Source organism: Amphiura filiformis, chromosome 18, assembly GCF_039555335.1.
Source record: "Amphiura filiformis chromosome 18, Afil_fr2py, whole genome shotgun sequence".
NCBI classification, from domain to species: domain Eukaryota; kingdom Metazoa; phylum Echinodermata; class Ophiuroidea; order Amphilepidida; family Amphiuridae; genus Amphiura; species Amphiura filiformis.
Genome location: NC_092645.1, coordinates 23,210,175 through 23,228,573, shown reverse-complemented (window position 1 = coordinate 23,228,573; position 18,399 = coordinate 23,210,175). Strand labels below are relative to the sequence as shown.

General features: G+C 38.3%; 2 protein-coding genes across 2 annotated transcripts; one reads left to right on the top strand and one right to left on the bottom strand.

Annotated features, from left to right (window-relative positions):
* The first annotated feature begins 3,968 nt into the window (after window positions 1–3,968).
* LOC140139045 (lysosomal acid lipase/cholesteryl ester hydrolase-like) lies at window positions 3,969–11,918 on the top strand. Its single transcript, XM_072160827.1, has 7 exons — window positions 3,969–4,118; window positions 5,049–5,166; window positions 5,691–5,892; window positions 6,585–6,856; window positions 9,617–9,717; window positions 10,263–10,331; window positions 11,105–11,918. Exons 1-7 carry the CDS (start codon window positions 3,969–3,971, stop codon window positions 11,342–11,344), a joined length of 1,152 nt encoding a protein of 383 aa, XP_072016928.1. The 3' UTR covers window positions 11,345–11,918.
* Window positions 11,919–12,711: 793 nt separating this feature from the next.
* LOC140140011 (uncharacterized) lies at window positions 12,712–18,033 on the bottom strand. Its single transcript, XM_072161820.1, has 2 exons — window positions 17,487–18,033; window positions 12,712–15,501 (listed from the first exon to the last, which is right to left on the bottom strand). Exon 2 carries the CDS (start codon window positions 15,153–15,155, stop codon window positions 13,629–13,631), a length of 1,527 nt encoding a protein of 508 aa, XP_072017921.1. The 5' UTR covers window positions 15,156–15,501; window positions 17,487–18,033; the 3' UTR covers window positions 12,712–13,628.
* Window positions 18,034–18,399: the final 366 nt, after the last annotated feature.

Here is an 18,399-nt window from a genome sequence, read left to right as displayed (position 1 = left end):
CGAGATGGCAGGTCAAAATTGCTCATGAATAATAAAGTAGCCGTCTACCCGATCGACCAATTGAAGCTTTGTTTGACGTCAAGCTGGATGACGTCGGCAGAAAACCGTTAGCGAATCAAAAAGGACCAGTTTGTGATCATTGGCAGACTGTTTGTGTGGAGGGAGCGGAACCAAACTGGCTGCTGTGGAGACTATATAGAACCCCAACGGTTTTAGAGTAAGATAATTTTGCTTTGACACCACATAACAAATTTAGAATTGTTTGTGAAGATTTCATGATTATGTGTTAATCCAATGGCGACGTCAAAAATAGCGATATCGCATCCACCATCATCTGATATTTCCCAGGGTTCCAGTGGGTTCCTGCGCGCCTGAACATAACAATATTATTTTCATGATAATTTTTGAATTCATACATGGCCAAAAGTTCTTCAATCATAGCAATGGAATTACCCCGTCTCCAGTGGTCAAAGTTCCATAAATATATACTAATAAAATAAGTAACTAAACAGAATGAGTCCTACTAATTCTACGCTTTCTTTCTTTCTTTTAGGGGCCTATAGCTTACCGTCCCGGCTTACCGTAAAATGGGGTAACTTCGGTCAGCGGGGTAAGGGACCGTTCATAAATACTTTGGTGGGGGGACTGGGCAAAGTGTGTGTGTGTGTGGGGGGGGGCACAAAAGTTTTGAGTTGCAGAAGGGGGGGTCAAAAAGTTTTGTATGTCTAAAAGGGGGTCAAAAAGTTGTTCTCTGGAGGGGGGGGGGGGAAAAAGTTTTGACTCCAAAAATGTCCAAGTGCCCAGATAGGCCTACTACCCAGTGGGAACAGGTTAGGATTTCGACATTGAATCAACCTAACCTGATTTCAACCTGATTTCAACCAACTTTCAATGCAAAAATTAAGAAGGTTGAAGTCAGGTTGAACTTCCATTTGCAAATCGAAATTTCAACGTGATTTCAACGTCAGGTGTGGATGGTAGGTTATCCAGTAATTAAGTTTGTATGATGATTTGCATCGGTATTTTAATATTATCAGATATTATATACTATATTAAGGACCCTACATACTTTTTAGTGGATGTAGAATGTTCGATGTAACATGATCTACGTTATTTAATCTATTCCCATTCTATTTCCACTGTTAAAGGGTAATATTTCCACCAGACATTCTACATAACATATATAGTGTAAGACATATTACATCAACAACTTATAGTTATGAGGCCCAAAAGTTTCCATAATTCCAGGGTTAATACCACCCTAGTTCTAACGAATGTTTGATGACGTAAAATCGATAACATTTTTCTACATTCTACGTAACATAGGCCTATTATCGATTGTAGGCCTACGTCTTCAAACATTCGTTAGAACTTAAATATTACTGGAAATAAAATGGGAATAGATTAGATGTTACATCAAATATTCTACGTCTACGTTCGAATCCGAACGGTTCTGATTTTTTCTCTCCTTTATTATTATAGTGCCAGTTCGTCTGAGCTTCACTTCTTCAAGTTACTAATTAGTTAAGAAATAGCTTTAAACATGTTTTAAGTTTCGTAAAAGACTTTTTCGAAATAAAAAACAAATAGGTTGTGGGCAATCTTTCAGCAAAACATTATTTTGTATAGTTTCCTGATTTTATGAGTGTGTGTCGGGGTGTCGGATGTGCGGGCACCAGCAGTTCGAAAATAGAGGTCTTTCGGTGAAAGAATTGACCCCAAAAAGTGGGTCATTGGATGAAAAGCAAAAAAAAAAAAAAAAAAAAAAAAAAAAAAAAAAAAAAAGAGAGGGTTATTCCGTGCGACCGGGAACCATTTTACAATACAAGGGGGACATGTTTCGGTATTTTCCCCCCAAAATTGTTGACATCCTGAAGTTTTAAAAAAGACTGGGTGCCTAGCTGGTCTCAGGTCATGCAATTGTTGTTTGTATTGTGTATATGTAATATGCCAAAAATATAATATAATTTTGAACGTTATGGTCAATAGTGTCATAATACAGGGTTCAAAAGAAATACCCACCTAAAATTACAAAACATTTCTTTGTATAACTTGACATACATTTCGTTGATTTGAAAAATAAAAATAAAAAATCTGTGGATGGAGGAATCGTTTTTAAACCCTCCCAAAGTTGTCTCATTTCCAAAAACAATTTCTTTGGTCAAAAATAATGGTACCGGTATACCTTTTTTTGATCCTCTATCAAGTTTCATTGAAAATATCGTATCAAACAATTAAACCAAAAATAAGGGCAACTTCAAGAACGTGGAAGATATCCAATGTATATAGACCAAAGTCTACCCTGGATTAATTTAGTACAAACATGGCAAACTAAAGGCCTAAGTCCAGTTGAAACTATTGCGCTATTCCATTTGAAACCCACACACCACTCTCCCTGTGGGAAGACTTGCTATAAAGTCTTCCACAGAGGGAGTATGAGATTTAAATAGAATAGACAATTAGATAACCTCCATTTGAAATACTCAATCCGTTTGTGGAATATATATGTACAAAGGGAGTATGGGTTTCAAAATAATTTACCCAAAACCCCGTCAACTGGCGCAACCGCGGTACATATCGCGAGCGAAGATATTCCTGGGGTACCTTATGCTGGTTTCATACTTTCCTGCCGCTTGCCGCTTTGCCGCTCTGAAGATGATTTTACTTCACTGCGCAATCTCACTAAAAACGCTAGCGGTGACCAGCGGCAAGCCGATATATCGATTACTCCACCGCTTTGCCGCGGCGGCAGCACCGCTGGGAGTTGAATTCAAGTCAACTCGGAGCGGTGCCGCTCTGACGTATGAGAACAAAATACGATTTTGGAGCGGTGCTGAGCGGCAAGAGTAGCTTTCAGAGTCATGCCGCTGCCGCTTAGCGGTGTGCCGCTCCGCTTGCAGAAAAGTACAAGCGGCATGATGAAGCGTCATGCCGCTCAGCGGCAAGCGGCAGAAAGTATGAAACCAGCTTTACTCCCCATTCCAGAAAAATACAGCACTCATTTTTTGGGATTAAAAAAATATTATCAAGTTCTGCCAAATGAAACGTAGCTCAATCCTAATCATTCATTTAGTCCTAACTGGAGATAAAAGAAAAAGTTCATTATTTTACTAATTTCTTGAAAAAAGAGCCAAAAACATGCATTTTCGGCATGTTTTCTGACAATCGAGTCACAAAAATCACAGACTTGGAACAAGTCTAAGCATTCAAAATCTTGAGTATTATGAAATTTTGCTCTAATTTGTCACTTTTTTGTTTGTGTTACTTTAATTAAAAGGTTGGTTATAAGAAGGAAACATGTCTTTTCCAAAAATTAGAATTGCATAAACTGAAATTAGTCTTAGTACAAGTCTTTGGGCTTGATTGTCACAGCATACGAAAAACACCCTAAAACGCATGTTTTTGGCCCTTATTTCCAAAAATTGGCCAAATATTGAAATTTGACTTTTATTGCTAGTTAGGACTAACTAAAGGATTAGGATATAGCTATGTTTCATTTGGCAAAACAGGATAATATTTTTTTAATCCCAAAAAAATAGTTCTGTATTTTTCTGGAATAGGGAGTAGAACATCACACAGGTATGAGAGTCCAAGAGCTGTACTAACCCAAACCATCCATCTGAAAAACATACTCCCTCTGTGGAAGACTTGTTTCAAATCTTACACATGGGTATGACAGATTTCAAATGGAATAGCTCATCAGAAGTTCAACGCACTTTTATTTTTTTATCATGCGTAAACAAAATATGCTGCTATAAACTGTTATTGTGTGTATACTTCACCATAGGTCACAAGAAATCATGCTTGACAGCAAATTTGCCATTTTGTTGGTTTTCCTATATATTTTAAACAGCCCAACGATAGCAGCCTCACTTTTAAATTTCCCAGGTGATCTTCCGCAGAGTGAACAAATAATAGAGACTATACTTGACAACAATGGATGCGATGAAAAGGAAACGCAAAAGCCGATGAATATTTCTGACTTGGTCAAACTGAAGCTTGATATCGATAAAGATGCATTTTGGTCAGATCGGCCAGAATCATTTTGTTCGCTGCCTTACAGTACAGAGGAATTGGACAGACGACTCAAGTATGACCCAGAGACTAAATACAACGTGGTAAGAGCATTATTAGTAACATTATTAAGCCTTTTTTTCTGGACCGACTTACATAACTTAACTCAGGGGATATGGAGCAACCTCGGTTAAAGCTTTGGACATTTTTGGGGCACATTGAGGAGCAAGAAGTTTATAATCGGATGCATTATAGGCCTACCCTCCGGACTCAGACTCGAGTCCACATTTTGTTGGACTCAGCTCACACCCGGGGCTCGTACTCGGACACAAACTTATTAAAGAACTTAGCGCGGCTCCGACTCGGACGCTAAACCGGTCCATGTCCAGTCCATATCCAGTCCAATTTATGTTAAATATCTATAAAATATTGTCAATTACATCTCAAATTATCGTTAAAACTTTACAGGCAGTGTGCAGTCATGTTAATGGGATTGGTTCAAAATTTTTTCTCCGTTATGCGCTTGAAATAAATCCTTAACTTCTATTTTGAACATGGACTCTGTGGACCGACAGCCACAAATGGCTTTGTTAACGGGTCATATTATAGTTACTCATACACAAAACCAAAATTGCAAAGGATTGCGTGCATGAAAAATGGGACAATTTGGCGGAAATGGCGACTCAAATAAGATATAGAAATACATCTGAGTTAAAATCAAGTACATTGAGTAATTTGAGTTATTTGAGTAACCTGTAATGTCAAATGACTGAATAAACTTAATAGTGTCTCAATATACACTTACAAACCAAAGACTCTCCTAAATAAGGTAAGACAAGAAAAATGATGAGTCGTTATGAGTCATTTGACTGTTTAGTGGTGTATCTAATGACTCGCTAAAGCTTAATGGTGTCTCAATACACTAACAATCCAAAGATTAACTTAACTGAGATAAGAGGCTTAGCAGTTTTTTTTTTTTTTCATGCGCATTCACTCAATCACTCTTCGACATTCTTTCCTTCCCTTATCTATAGAGTGGTCTAATAACCAGTAAAGGCTACCCCGTTGAGGAGCATGGAGTCAGAACTGAGGATGGTTTCATTCTGGGAGTGCAGAGAATTCCTCATGGATTACGTAATGGGCATATCGGAGGTAAGTTTTAGTGTTAAATATTGGAGAAATTAAGCAAGAGAATCTCGACAGTCCCAGAGCTACATGTCAGAAGGATATAGAGCGGGGTTAACAATCATGGCGGCCAATTGGGACACTGGTGGGAGATGACGGTGTTTATTGGTAGACAATTTACCAAAAAAATATCATCCCATATATAGGCACACATTTTTTAGCATTCATATCATAATATACATGCATATCAATCCAGACCCCGGTCATATTTAGCGCGTTATGACAAGTTTATTTTAGCTGTGTTCTTAACTTCCATTTTTGACGCGACATAAAATCAAAGTCACCTTAGCCGCGGTAGTAACATCACAAACGCGTATCGTGTGCGTAAATTGGGATCCCCGCCCCTTGCCCCAAGCAAGTGACATTTTCTTTCACTGTTAATCCAATATTGGAGGTCTAAACCCGGAGTTCCAGCCAACTATGTTCCGCCATCGGATGACGGAAGCATGCGCACCATATTTTGTTTATTTCTTTACAAAATATTTTCACAGCTCGAAGAAGACCTCCTGTTTTGTTACAACACGGTTTATTGGGTGCCTCTCCTAACTGGGTGGACAATTTAGCCAATCAGAGCCTTGGTTTCATACTAGCAGATGCTGGATATGATGTGTGGCTTGGTAATGCCCGTGGCAGCACATACAGTATGAAGCATGAGAGTCTACGCGAAGATGAGAAAGAATTCTGGTACTGGAGGTGAGAATATAAAACATCATCTTTTGTATATTGACAAAGGTTTGGTCAAAGTATAATATAGTTAAGGTGATGAGGCAGATTAGGTACTGGTCTCTCGACATGTCAGTCAGAATTAATAGGTAAATTTTCACGGGAAAATTTTCTGGACACGTGACACCCATGGGCGCAGACATATTAGCATTATGTGACCCCGAGCACAGCGGGTGGTCTTCCCATATATTTGAATAGGAAGAATTCCTCCTTTGATGCAAAATAAGTTACTTGTCGCAAGTTAATAATATTATGGCAAAAGTTTCCGTAGATATTTTTGAAATTACGTTTTGATGATATCGTGAAGAAATTAAGATTACATAATATTCAATAAATTTGCAATGCACAAATTTCTATCAAAATTGCGGCCAAGAATACTATTCCAATTCAAAATTATAATAGCGAGGTCACCACCGGGGTCAGAGATCAGGGTCGAGGTTACACTCATATTGATACGCATTGGTCACGTGTGCAGAAAATTTTCCCGTGAAAATTTACCTATAAATGTTGACTGACATGTTTGAAAATGTCACCTAATTTACAGGCTAGGCTTCTATGCGATAGATTAAAGTCCTGGTCGGCAGCAATTGCGTATACCGTAAAAATTCGAATTTTTATATTTTAGTGTAACCTATATCTCATTTTGCTATTCCCTGATTCAGTTGGGATGAAATGGCTAAATACGACCTTCCTGCTATGATCAACTACATTCTGAGAGTTACGGGACACAAACAGATATATTACGTGGGACACTCACAAGGGACCGTAATGGCATTTTCGGCATTCTCACGGGACCCGGAACTCGGCAGGAAAGTGAAGATGTTTTTCGCTCTGGGACCGGTGACAACGGTGGAGTTCATTACGAGTGCTGTCAGAATTTTAGCTGATACTGGAATATACGAAAGGATAGTGGTAAGATGGACGCGCCGACATTGTTGGTTGTCGTCATGTCGACATTACTTTACATTACCAGTTGCGGTAGTCCGTCAAGAAGGACCACGCAATTTTAGCACAATAATAAACGCCGATTACAAAAACTTAGACGGAAACAAAAAATCTGACCAGCCGTTTTGCGGGAAAAGGTCATGGTCCCTAATACAAAAGTGCTAAGACTATGTTAAACTCCACCAATGTATTCCTCAGGTCATAATAATTCGGAAAAAGTAGGTAGCCTATACTTTGACCTATCTGCGATGAACAGTTTTCGAGATGTAAGCAAAATGTTTAAGATCAATTTTTGTCCTCTAGGGTCACATTTGAACAACTGCGGCTTAAAACTGGGCCAAGGAAGATTCACATTACAACTTTTGATCGATTTTGTCCCGGTATTTCGAGCCAGGAGGGGCAAGTCCCCCGGTCGGTACGCCTTTTAGATTTCATAGAATTTATGACAGGGGGAGTTAGGGGGCATGCATGACATAGACGGTCACGACCCGATAAAGAATTCTTCCCTTCTCATAATGTTTTCTCCTGCAGGACAGACTAGCCGATTTAGGACACTACATGTTCCTTCCTCACCGACCTATCTTTGACGTATTAGCAAATACATTATGTGACAACGAGATAACGGTATCAATTTGTCAAAGTGTTCTCTTCTTGGCAGGTAACACTGAGTTTATAATCCATCGCTTTGGCAGAAATTTAATCGCACGCATGCTCAGTGCTAAATTGACGTCGTTTTTCACCATTAGGTTTACCTACCTGAACAGAATTGATCGTAACTTGAAATCCCTCCTGGGGTTAGTATCTGTCAATGAGGTGACCATTTCACCAGGTGGTCGATATAGCAGTGTATGACACATGCAGATGGGTCAGTGAGTTACAATGCACATAAAATGATCTTGTGTGGTATTTAGTTCCCAGATGTGAGATTTGCCTGAGGCAACTTGTGGTTAAATGTTGGTAGCTCACTACAAGAGTTATTACTGTTGATTTGGTTGAAATTCTGATCAGGCAGTAAAACCTACACTGCAAAAAATGTTGGTCAAAAAAATGACCAACAGTTTGGTCTATATACAACACATGAAACAGTTGGTCAAAATTTGACCAACAAGAGTTGTACAAAAATTATGACCAACAGTTGGTTAACAAAAACGTGCTCAAATATTGGGCAAAGTATTTACCCAACATAGTTGGGCAAATATTTTTTACCAATTATTGTTCAAAATTTGATCAAACTGTTGGGCATTTTACATGGTATTGGTTCATATGTTGGTTTATTTTTTGCGTAACTGTTAAGTAAAATATTTAACCAACATAGTTGGGTAAATATTTTTCACTAATTGTTGGGCAATATTTGATAAAACTGTTGGGCAAAATAACTAATCTAGTTGATTGGACCAATTGTTGGACAAAATTTGATTAAACTGTTGGGCATTTTACACATTATTGGTTCATACGTTGGTTTATTTTTTGCTTAACTATTAAGCAAAATATTTGCCAAACATAGTTGGGCAAACATTTTTCAATTGTGAGGTGAGTTTTCTCTAAATTAATTATAAATACATACATTATTACACGGTGTTACTTGTCTCATTTCATTCTGACAACTGTGTATGAAAAAATACTGTGAAATTTAGTGAAGTTATTTTCAAATACTTGATTGATTAATAAAAACTGATACGTAAGCTTATTAACTGCTCAGTGCAGACTGTCATCATGTATGCATGGCTATGCGTGCATATCACGGGTGTCTGACTCGTACATGTCGTAAAACAACTTCACTAAATTTCTCAGTATTTTTCATACACAGTGGTCAGAATGAAATGAGGCAAGTAACACCGTGCAATAATGTATGTATTTATAATTAATTTAGAGAAAACTCACCTTTAAAGGTGTCAAATAGCTGTCTCAGCCCCCACTCTGCCAGCACCCCTACCACTGCGTCATCCGCCATTTTACGATAAGATCGAAAATGTGCTTTCCAGAACCGAACCGCGCGAATGTTGACCAACTGTTGTTCAATGAAAAGACAACAGTGCGCATGATCGAAAACTTTGCTCAACTTTTTACATCTTTTTGCCCAACAGCTTGTAATTCACGCAATTTACTACAAAGTTGCCCAACTGATGCGATTTATTTAGCACAATAGTCGTATATAAATTACGTGGCCAAAAACTTAACCAACTGTACTCCTCTCGTAGTAAAATAAAGAAAAATAAATGGTCAAAATAAGAGGTTGCCCAATAAGAATTTAGATTTAACTATTATTGGGCAAGCCGTGACCAACAAATAAGTAAAAGAGTTTGCCCAACCAAATAGGTAGAAAGATTTGACCAACTTTTTTGCAGTGTAATGACACTGAGCATGCGTGCGATTCCCAAGTCTACAATTTAAGCGAGCGAGTATTTAACTGAAAATACAGCAGAAAATGAACAAAGTAAGCCAATAATCGATATTATATAATACTTCGTTTTGAAAATATGGGTAAAAAGACTTTTTTTTTTTCAATTTTGACAAATTGTTTGGGTATTTTAAGGTATGAAATTAGTACAAAGTCCTACTTCAAATATTTTAGAAAACAGATACCAGCCTTTTGTCTGTAGGATATAAATAAGCTGCTTTCATAGATTGTGTATGGTAATGCGCTGGACGAAAACAAATTGGCACGGAAAATCAAATTTGGCGCTTTTTTCAAAAACTGCTCAATTGTCAGAAATCTATATAATTTTTGTATTCTTTTCGCTTCTTTAAGGTGGCTACAGCTGCGAACACATGAATGCTTCTCGTATACCAGTGTACGTATCAAATATGCCGGCTGGTACATCCATATGGAACATGGATCACTGGGGACAGGTATGGCTAAACAAACACACAAGTAAGCAAGTAAACAAACGACGACAACATAAAAGCTGACAAAAAACCAACAACTTGACAAACGAATTAGATAACTATACAAGCAAGCGATTATTCAAAAATCGCACAAATTAGTTTTTGTTCTACACAAATTGTAACGGTTTGTATGTACCTCAGGGTTCAGTTACTCGGACCAGTAATGTATTCTCTCTTTTGTGGTTATTAATTGAAACTGATGTGCTTAACTTATAACTTGGTTGTAACATTAAGAGGCAATGCATGTTATTAAAGCAATTTAATGAATTATATTTTTATTACACATAACGTTAACTCAAAATTTATAACGACCAAGAGAGTAGGACCTAAGTAGGGTTTCTTTGAATTTATGCATTAATTAAATGGACAGAAAGTCTGCCAACAGTTGTTTATATTGTAATTTCAGAATACTTGGCTAAAAATAACAAAATTAACCCGGGCAAAATCAGTAAAATGTGACCGAAACCTAAGTTTACTGTATGTTTTCTTTTCTGTAATGCACACTGCAGATGGTGCAATCGGGTGAATTTATTATGTATGATTATGGTTGCCTTGGAAACCTGAGACATTATGGTCAGGTAAGGAATCTTGAGTAATTTATGATAAAATTTATGAGAGTGTGTGGGGTTGGGGTGTGTAGAGTGTGTAAAGTGCATATACCAAGAACTAAAAAAGTTCTGAAAAGACCAGAAAGAACCATTTTGGGGTTATTTCTGGCACCTTCTACTCTTGAGCTGTTCTCTATGTGAAGACCTGATCGCAAGAAGACCGAAAGTCCACTTGGCCCCTCAACATGTATACACTAAAGTTACGTATATTTTCTTAGGGTTTTATAATGTTTAATACATGTTCCAGGGTGAAAACATCATGAAAGGTCTTTAAAGATTTGTTTTGGCCCCTGAACATGTATAAAACATTACCAAACTATACGCAAATTTAGTGTATACATGTTGAGGGGCCAAGTGGACTTACGGTCTTCTTGCGCTCAGGTCTTCATGTAGAATTTCAGGAACCCTTTTTTATCTAATAGTGTATACTGTGGCGTGCCTGGATCCCGGGCCTGGACGGGATATAATTGCCCATATTAATGCAGTGATAGCAGTTCAGCCCAATTTTACCGGGATGATATCTACGCGCGTATTCTTTGACTTGAAACCTTAAAATTTTAATCTTTTTGATTGTAATTAATTGGGGACATTATTCATCAGTTGCATCATTTTAAATAATTATGCAAAGACTAAGACACGATCTTCTGCACGGAATACAATATTTTAAAGACTAAAATAGTTAAAAATCAAAAAAACCCGATTGGTAAAAGTCAACAAGTGGTGTCTTTTCTCAATCCTTCCAGATACGGCCACCCCTGTACCACGTGGAGAAAATGCAAGTACCAACAGCCCTATTCTGGGGTGATCGTGACACACTAGCTACACCAAAAGACATCAGAAGATTGATACCAAAAATAAAGAATTTGGTATATAACAAGAGGATTACCACATACGGACATCTGGATTTTATTTGGGCGGTTGATGCGAAGGAGTATTTGTATGACGATATGATCAGATTGATGAGAGCCGCTGATGACGATTAATTTCACAATTGGTATTGAACAATGAACTGCATGCACAATGGCGCGCAAAAACGTGCTTCCAGGTATGCGATTTTCCTGCCCAAGCAGGAATTCCTGCTTTTTTGTTGTCCAAATTTCCGCACTTTTATTTATTTTTAGCCGGTTTTGGAGATTGATCTTTGCCACATTTTACGCTCTTTTTCCTGCTTTTTCAGAATTTTCCTGCTTTGTCATGAAAATCTATTCCCATTCCTGTGTTTCACAAAAATCTGGTTCCAATCACGTGACTCTGTTCAATGAGGGTCCTTGTTTCTTGATCGGGATGGCTTCCACGGGGAAGATTGGAATAGCACATTTTGAGGATTTAAAGGAATTGACACGTGATGCTTCGAAATTCTTAACATGTTTTCAAAAGTAATAGCAAAACTGAACAGTTTTTGGAATGTAGTTTATCTAGACATTCGATTACAGGAAGACAAATCATAGGTCCGTGTTATTCTTTTAATTGGAAGACAAAATATAATTATTTCAAATGATTATTCTTTTAAGAAAACCGTATATTATGTTAGACTGAAACAAGTGATATTATTTTGATATTTACTCCACCAATTCCATAGAGTGGCTACGCGTTACATTCGTTGTTAGGTTTTTAATTATTATTATTATTGAATTATGTGGTGTTGCAACAAACAATAAAACAATCATGATTTGAATTAACTTTATCGACAAAATATGATGTATATTATTGATATTGAAACACTAAGTTGTTTATATAAGGTCAAATAAAAAAAATAATTCGTTTCACCCCCCCCCCTCCTCACTTTCTGGGATCGGTTCTCAAAATTTTACGTTCTTAGGTTCTTCTTATAATAAAAGTCAGCATAAATCACTTTCAAGTCTTATTTTGGAACTTCAATGGGTTTATCCCTTATGATCGTATGGTATCATCGTCGAAGATGATAAAAACTGCTGTCAATTTAGCAAACACATCCCTATAACTCACTCTCCACACTTTTCCAAAAAGGTAGGGACGTGATGTGAAACGATTTTTACTTTTATGTGGCCCGACAATCAACTTATCCACAATATTAGCGATGCTTGTGTTTAAAAGTCTGAAACGGGATTGATATATCGTTACTCGCGCATCGCGGTGGAGTAGATTTTTGGGCTCCGAATTTTGTAAAACGTTTACCCGAATGAAATTAAGGGGGATTCTAAACCCTTCGATCACGCGGCTAATTTCATTTTCTCCCCAAAAGTTGGTGTCCAGAATTACACGCAGGTGACCAGCAAACACAAAAAGTAATACCCATCATTCTTGCTAGTCCCGGATGAGCGAGGCCAGGGGCGGATTTAGGGGGGGCGCAGCCGGCGCACGCCCCTCTATTTTTTGACTAGCAAAGGGCGCTTAAAAACTAAAAAATACAAAAATTGTAAGAAATTAAAAAAAAAAGGAACCAATTCGGACATGAGCAAACAATGGGCCAAAACCGTTGAGTTTTCGAAGGGGTAACCCCCTTTAACACATTTTTTTCGTCGTCGACCAAAAGGCGCACCCTTTATCAAAAATTCCTGGATCCGACCGTGGAGGCTGCAGATTAAGCCGCGTTATTGGTGCCCCATGCCCTTGAGTTGGCACGCCTTCAAATGTGCAAGTTTGGATTTGATGCGATTTTGCACGATTTTACTGCAATCATATAAACTTGGGCAACTTTGGACACATTCTTTAGATGTACTATCATTATGTCAACAAATCAATTACTGTTTTACGAACACCTCAGTCAGTGTCATAAAAACAAACAAAAACAAAACTAAAAAACAAAAACAAAACAGCGATGTTCAACTGTGCAAACACGAAGTACAGAATTAAAAAGACTATAGTTTGCGTCTGAAGTCAGGTCAAAGACGCGGCGTATATATAGGTTGCTGACCTGCGTAATACCGTACGGTATTTTCGGTCTGGTTGACAATACGTCATATACGCAAATAGTCTTTTTAAATTCGGTCTTGGATTATAGTTTAGTTTGTACACTGAGCGATCGAGTATGAATTAATCCCATGGGTATCACCCGAATTTATCGGTATCTAAAACACTATTGATTGGCTATACAAAGGGGGCAACATCATGTATCGGACCAATCAGAGATATGATACGAACAGCTAGTCGAGCTGAAGTTGATTTAAAACATAACATCAGTTCTAAGAGATCTAAGCTCTAATTTGATTGGTTATTCAGATCATGTAATTAACCAATGCTATGAGGGATAAGTAAAGAAAGGCAATTTGGTGCCCATGGGGTTAATGTTTACAAATCTATGATGAGTGGATGAGTTCTTGAAGCTACTTTACAAGTCTTATAATGCAACCAATCTTCAACCAATTGATTTTTTGTCCTGTACTCGTCAGCAAGTACAAACTCAGGCGGATCATCCATTTGAAGAATCATCGGTTCTTTCGGTTCTTCCACTTTCTCCTCCAGTGGTTCAGGAGGAGCTTCAGGAGGAGGCTCTGGTTTAGGGAGTTCCACAGGGGTCACAACTGGGTCCACTTTTGATTTTCCTTTCTTCCCCTTACCTCGTTTTTTCTTACCACCTGGTGAGCTTGATCGCTTGCCACCTTTCGGCGACGAAGAGCGACTGCCACCGATCGTTTTAGTACTGGTAAGTTTTTCGCGGAATCGTACGCGTTTTTTCGAACCTTCACTACCGCCACTTCCAAGACGTTCATCCTTCAAAATGGATGCAGGAATTGTCTCTGGATCATAATCGTCATCTGCGCCTTTTGGTATCTTTTTCTTTTTCTTGGCACTCTTTCCAGATTTACCCCCATCAGATGATGCCGACTTCTTTCCTCTCTTGCCTTTTTTCTTCTTTCCTTTCGCGGGTTTTTTTCCCGCGTTCTTTATTTCTTCGATGTAAGTTATAGTTGTCTGAGCACCGTTTTCAATTAATCTCGCTAGTCTTTCCTCCTCCAGTCGCTTTTTCTCTAACTCGATTCTTTCCAGTTCGGCTAACCTTGCAGCCTCTGCTCGTGCGACAGCCGCCCTTTCCTCTTGGCGTCTCGCGATCATCACGTCCGCGTTTGCCAAAACCTCATTTATAACATCCATTTTGATACATTCCTCCAAAACCTTAAGCTCTGCTCGACGTTTCCAGTATCGTTCACGAGCTGTTTCTTTAACACTGTCATTATATTCTTGCTTCAGAGAAAAGTTGCGAAGATTAGTGTGTGTGGCACTTCGAATTCTATGAATCTGTGGCGTAATATTAGGTGATGGATGCCCGACTAACCCGTGCGCATTTGCTACCGCGTTGACGTCCAACTTTCCTTTTGGAAAATAAGTCCTAAATGTTTGGTTTTGATTCACCAATGGAGTTGTACAACGAGTTGGTCTTAGCGTAACCGCAGTTCGGTACTCAAAAACAGGCGGACCAGATCGTCGCATTGCCGGGCTGTTCCCAGCGCTCGCACTCCGAGATAACGGCTTATCCGTCCATTTTATAATAGAGTCTCCTTTAGACATGATGTCTTCTTCAGCACTATTCACAGACTTCTCAAACAGAGTTTTTCCTAAGACTGCTTGAAATTCGGATTCCAAGCTTTGTGTTTTTGGTATGATGAATAACGAATCGGCTGAGAGACTGCGTTTAGCTAGGCGGCGTTGCTCCGATTGTGACGGTGGGTGTGGCGATATAGCACTAAACGCGGATCTTCGACAGGTCCCGATTGCGGTTCCTGGTCTTTGGTTAAAGTTACCGATAGAAGTTGCTGACCATGCATTTCGAACTGGAATTGCTGTCGCTGATTTTGTTCTTTCCCTCTGGAGAGCCATTTTTGGTAGAAGTCCTGGTTTCACATTAATTATTATAATATTGATTTATATGTTTCAGTACATGTAAAAGTGTTCCTTTTGTCGAATGCATGTAGCTCATCGACGTTTTGGAGAAGCAAATGTTTTAAAAATAAAATTGTTATCTAAAGTATCACGAGTCACATGGCACTGATCGAATGCACTGTGTACACATCCACTCTGATAAAGAAGTCTGCGATAGGCATATCTGCAGGTTTTTCTTGATAACTTTTAGAATGTCTTCCTTATAATCTGAACCAAGATTTGGCCCTTGTCATGAGCTCAATATAAAATGCTGATTCCTGTCATGTCCTGGTTTAGTTTATATCTGTGGAAAAGAAAAGAGAAACAATTATTAATAAAAAAATATCGAAAATAATTATTATAAATGCATCTACGCGTATAAGGAAAATTACATTTATTTCAATAGCCTTCAGATGTATTCAATAGAGCTAATTAACTCATTAAAGTCAGGTGCATGATCTAGATTATATACATCATGTGCATGCATGTATAATAGTAATTATATAAGTGCTACACATGTATGTATTATGTAAGAAATAAATCTAGATTTTGCACATTTATTTAGATTTACTAAGATTTAAAATGTTCCCAATTTTTGATCAAAAGTATAGTATTTATGTGCAGGGGCGTAGCCAGCTTTCTTGGTCGGGGAGGGGGGGGGGGAAATACAATTTTGGGGGCACAGACGAAAAAAATTGCAGTTGCATCATACAATACATAGAGACTGTATGTCTTCGAGCTTCCCGAAAAGGGCCTTATTGGGATGATGTGCGCGCGAAGCGCGAAAAAAATGGTATTTTACACTATCTTCGCCCATTGTCCGGCTAAAAAAGGGTTTTATTGTTACAATGTGCGCGCGTAGCGCGGAAAATGTTTGTATTTTACACTATTTTGGCCCTGAATTTTGCTAGAAAAGGGGCTCCTTGCCCTTTTTCTTTTCCTTTGCCCTCCTGATTTTCTCTTTCATTTTTTGTCGGGGGCACTTTGTCTTTCATTTTTTTTGTCAGGGGGGCACTCTGCCCCCCCCCCCCCACCTTTGTTCCATAACCATTAGGGTATAGGACATTTTTTGTTTTTGATATAGCCCCGGAATGAAATGTATTTAATTATGTTTGTATACTCACTCAGGTAGCATTGTGTGTGAATTTTACATCCGAACTAGAGGCTATTCTTTTTTTATGGGCATTTTAGTGTCTAAAATGGCCCAAAATGAGGGTTTTTCAATATTGCCGTCCATTTCTAATCGTCACCCCCATAGGCTTTACATGTAAAATAAAAAGGCACATAAAATTTAATAGCCTCTAGTCCAGATGTAAAATTCACACCAAATGCTTTTTGAGTGATGACAAAGATAATTAAATACTTTTCATTCGGGGGCTATGTGGATTTTTTTAAAATGTATTCCTTGTACAATGACATTTCAATATAAAATGTCCATTGGAAACAAAGGTGCCCCCCGCTGCCTACGCTACTGTTTATGTGCGACCTAGAGCGGCTTGCCGCGTAGTGTTAAAGGGGTGGGGTCCAGGCAAAGCCCCGGCGGGGTCCACGGGGCCGAAGCCCCTGGTTTTGAGCAGAGTACAAATAATATCACAATGAAATTAAGTATATCCTATAGATTGTTTGAAGCTGCACTAAAAAATTCTTCCCTCTTTCCCCTTTTCTTCATCCCCTTTTTCTCTTCTTCCCTGTTTTTCTTTCCTTTTCGCTTCTTCTTTCTCCTTTCCTCTTCTTTCGTTTTTCCTTTTTCTTCTCCCTTCTTTTCTTCCCTCTTTCTTCCCCTTTTTTCTCCTTCCCCTTTCCTTTTCCCCCTTCCCCATATTTGCTCCTTTCCCCAGTTTGTTTGTGCCCCCACTAACTATAGTTACGCCACTGCGTAAATACACAAAATTTGAAACACACACCAACATGATGCACATCATGCATATTATGTGAGAGATATTACAAAATGTGGAATAAACCAAAAATTTTGACACCTGTCCAAAAAGTACACGCGAAAACGATAATTCCTAAATTTCAATAGGCCAGATGGATACAAACTATAGATAGATAGGCTACATTGTACAATGTATAGAGAGTGAAAACCCCACTCTCCAAAAGAAGAGAGAAAATCACTCTAAAAAGAGTGGAAACTCTTTCAAGATAATAGGCCTATAGTGATTCATACCTTGAAAGAGTGGTTTGCACACTTTTGGAGTGATTGTACTCTTGACACTTTTTTGCAGTGTGAGTTTTTTACTTTTAGTTTACAATGAATAATTTTGATTATGTTTAATTATCATATCTCACCTTCTTAATTCAGCTTGGCAGTCCGAACGAAGTAAGAGAACTTGACAGTTTAAAAAAAAACCATATAAATAATTGCAGAATAAACCTCCAAATGATCAGTAGCTGCACTGTCGAAAAATCTCACACACTTGTATATTAAAACGCACAGTCAAACACCGCCGTCTTGCTGACGAATAATGTTGTTATTGAATACAAAAATCAGCTATGTTCCAAGTTGCTGTTGCTGATTATCAAGTACCAGCGCCTTCATGATGGATGGACGGAATGATGGAATTCATCAACCATATGGTTTGTTCTTATAGTATTATGTTCAAGTAGACTTATTATTCTAGTTGAATCTGGCGATCGATGACTGCTCTTTTCAACGTGGACCTCATCACATGGATGTTGTTATTACTATAACAAAACCATTGCATTTATTTTCCAATGAAATGTAATACAATCTCCCACTCTGGCCAAAGTTTAATTAAAGATGTTGTGTGATACCCCGCTAATCAAATAGTAGATGCAGTTTCTTGGAGTAATAAAGTCAAAGAACAAACTGTGTTACCTGCCCGGGTTACCTGGACCACAGTAGAACAACAAGCACCCTATCATGATTGTTGACATTCGATTTCGATAGCATTGTATATTTACTTTAGTTTACTAGTATATCATGAATGACTAAATTGGTAACAGACTTAATAGTCCCAAGGACCCACTTCAGTTTAGTTGATTTTTCATAAACTTTATAATAGGGGATATGTAATAGAAGCTGCCGGGAATCAATATTATTGCTGTCTGGGGTATGTAATTGCAGGCCGATCGACAACCATCCAACAATGCACCATGGCAACGGGACGCCGAGACACGCCTCCAAGGGTGAATGAGCATAAGTTCACACAGGGAGTAATATAGCAGTTCCCTGGTTCAT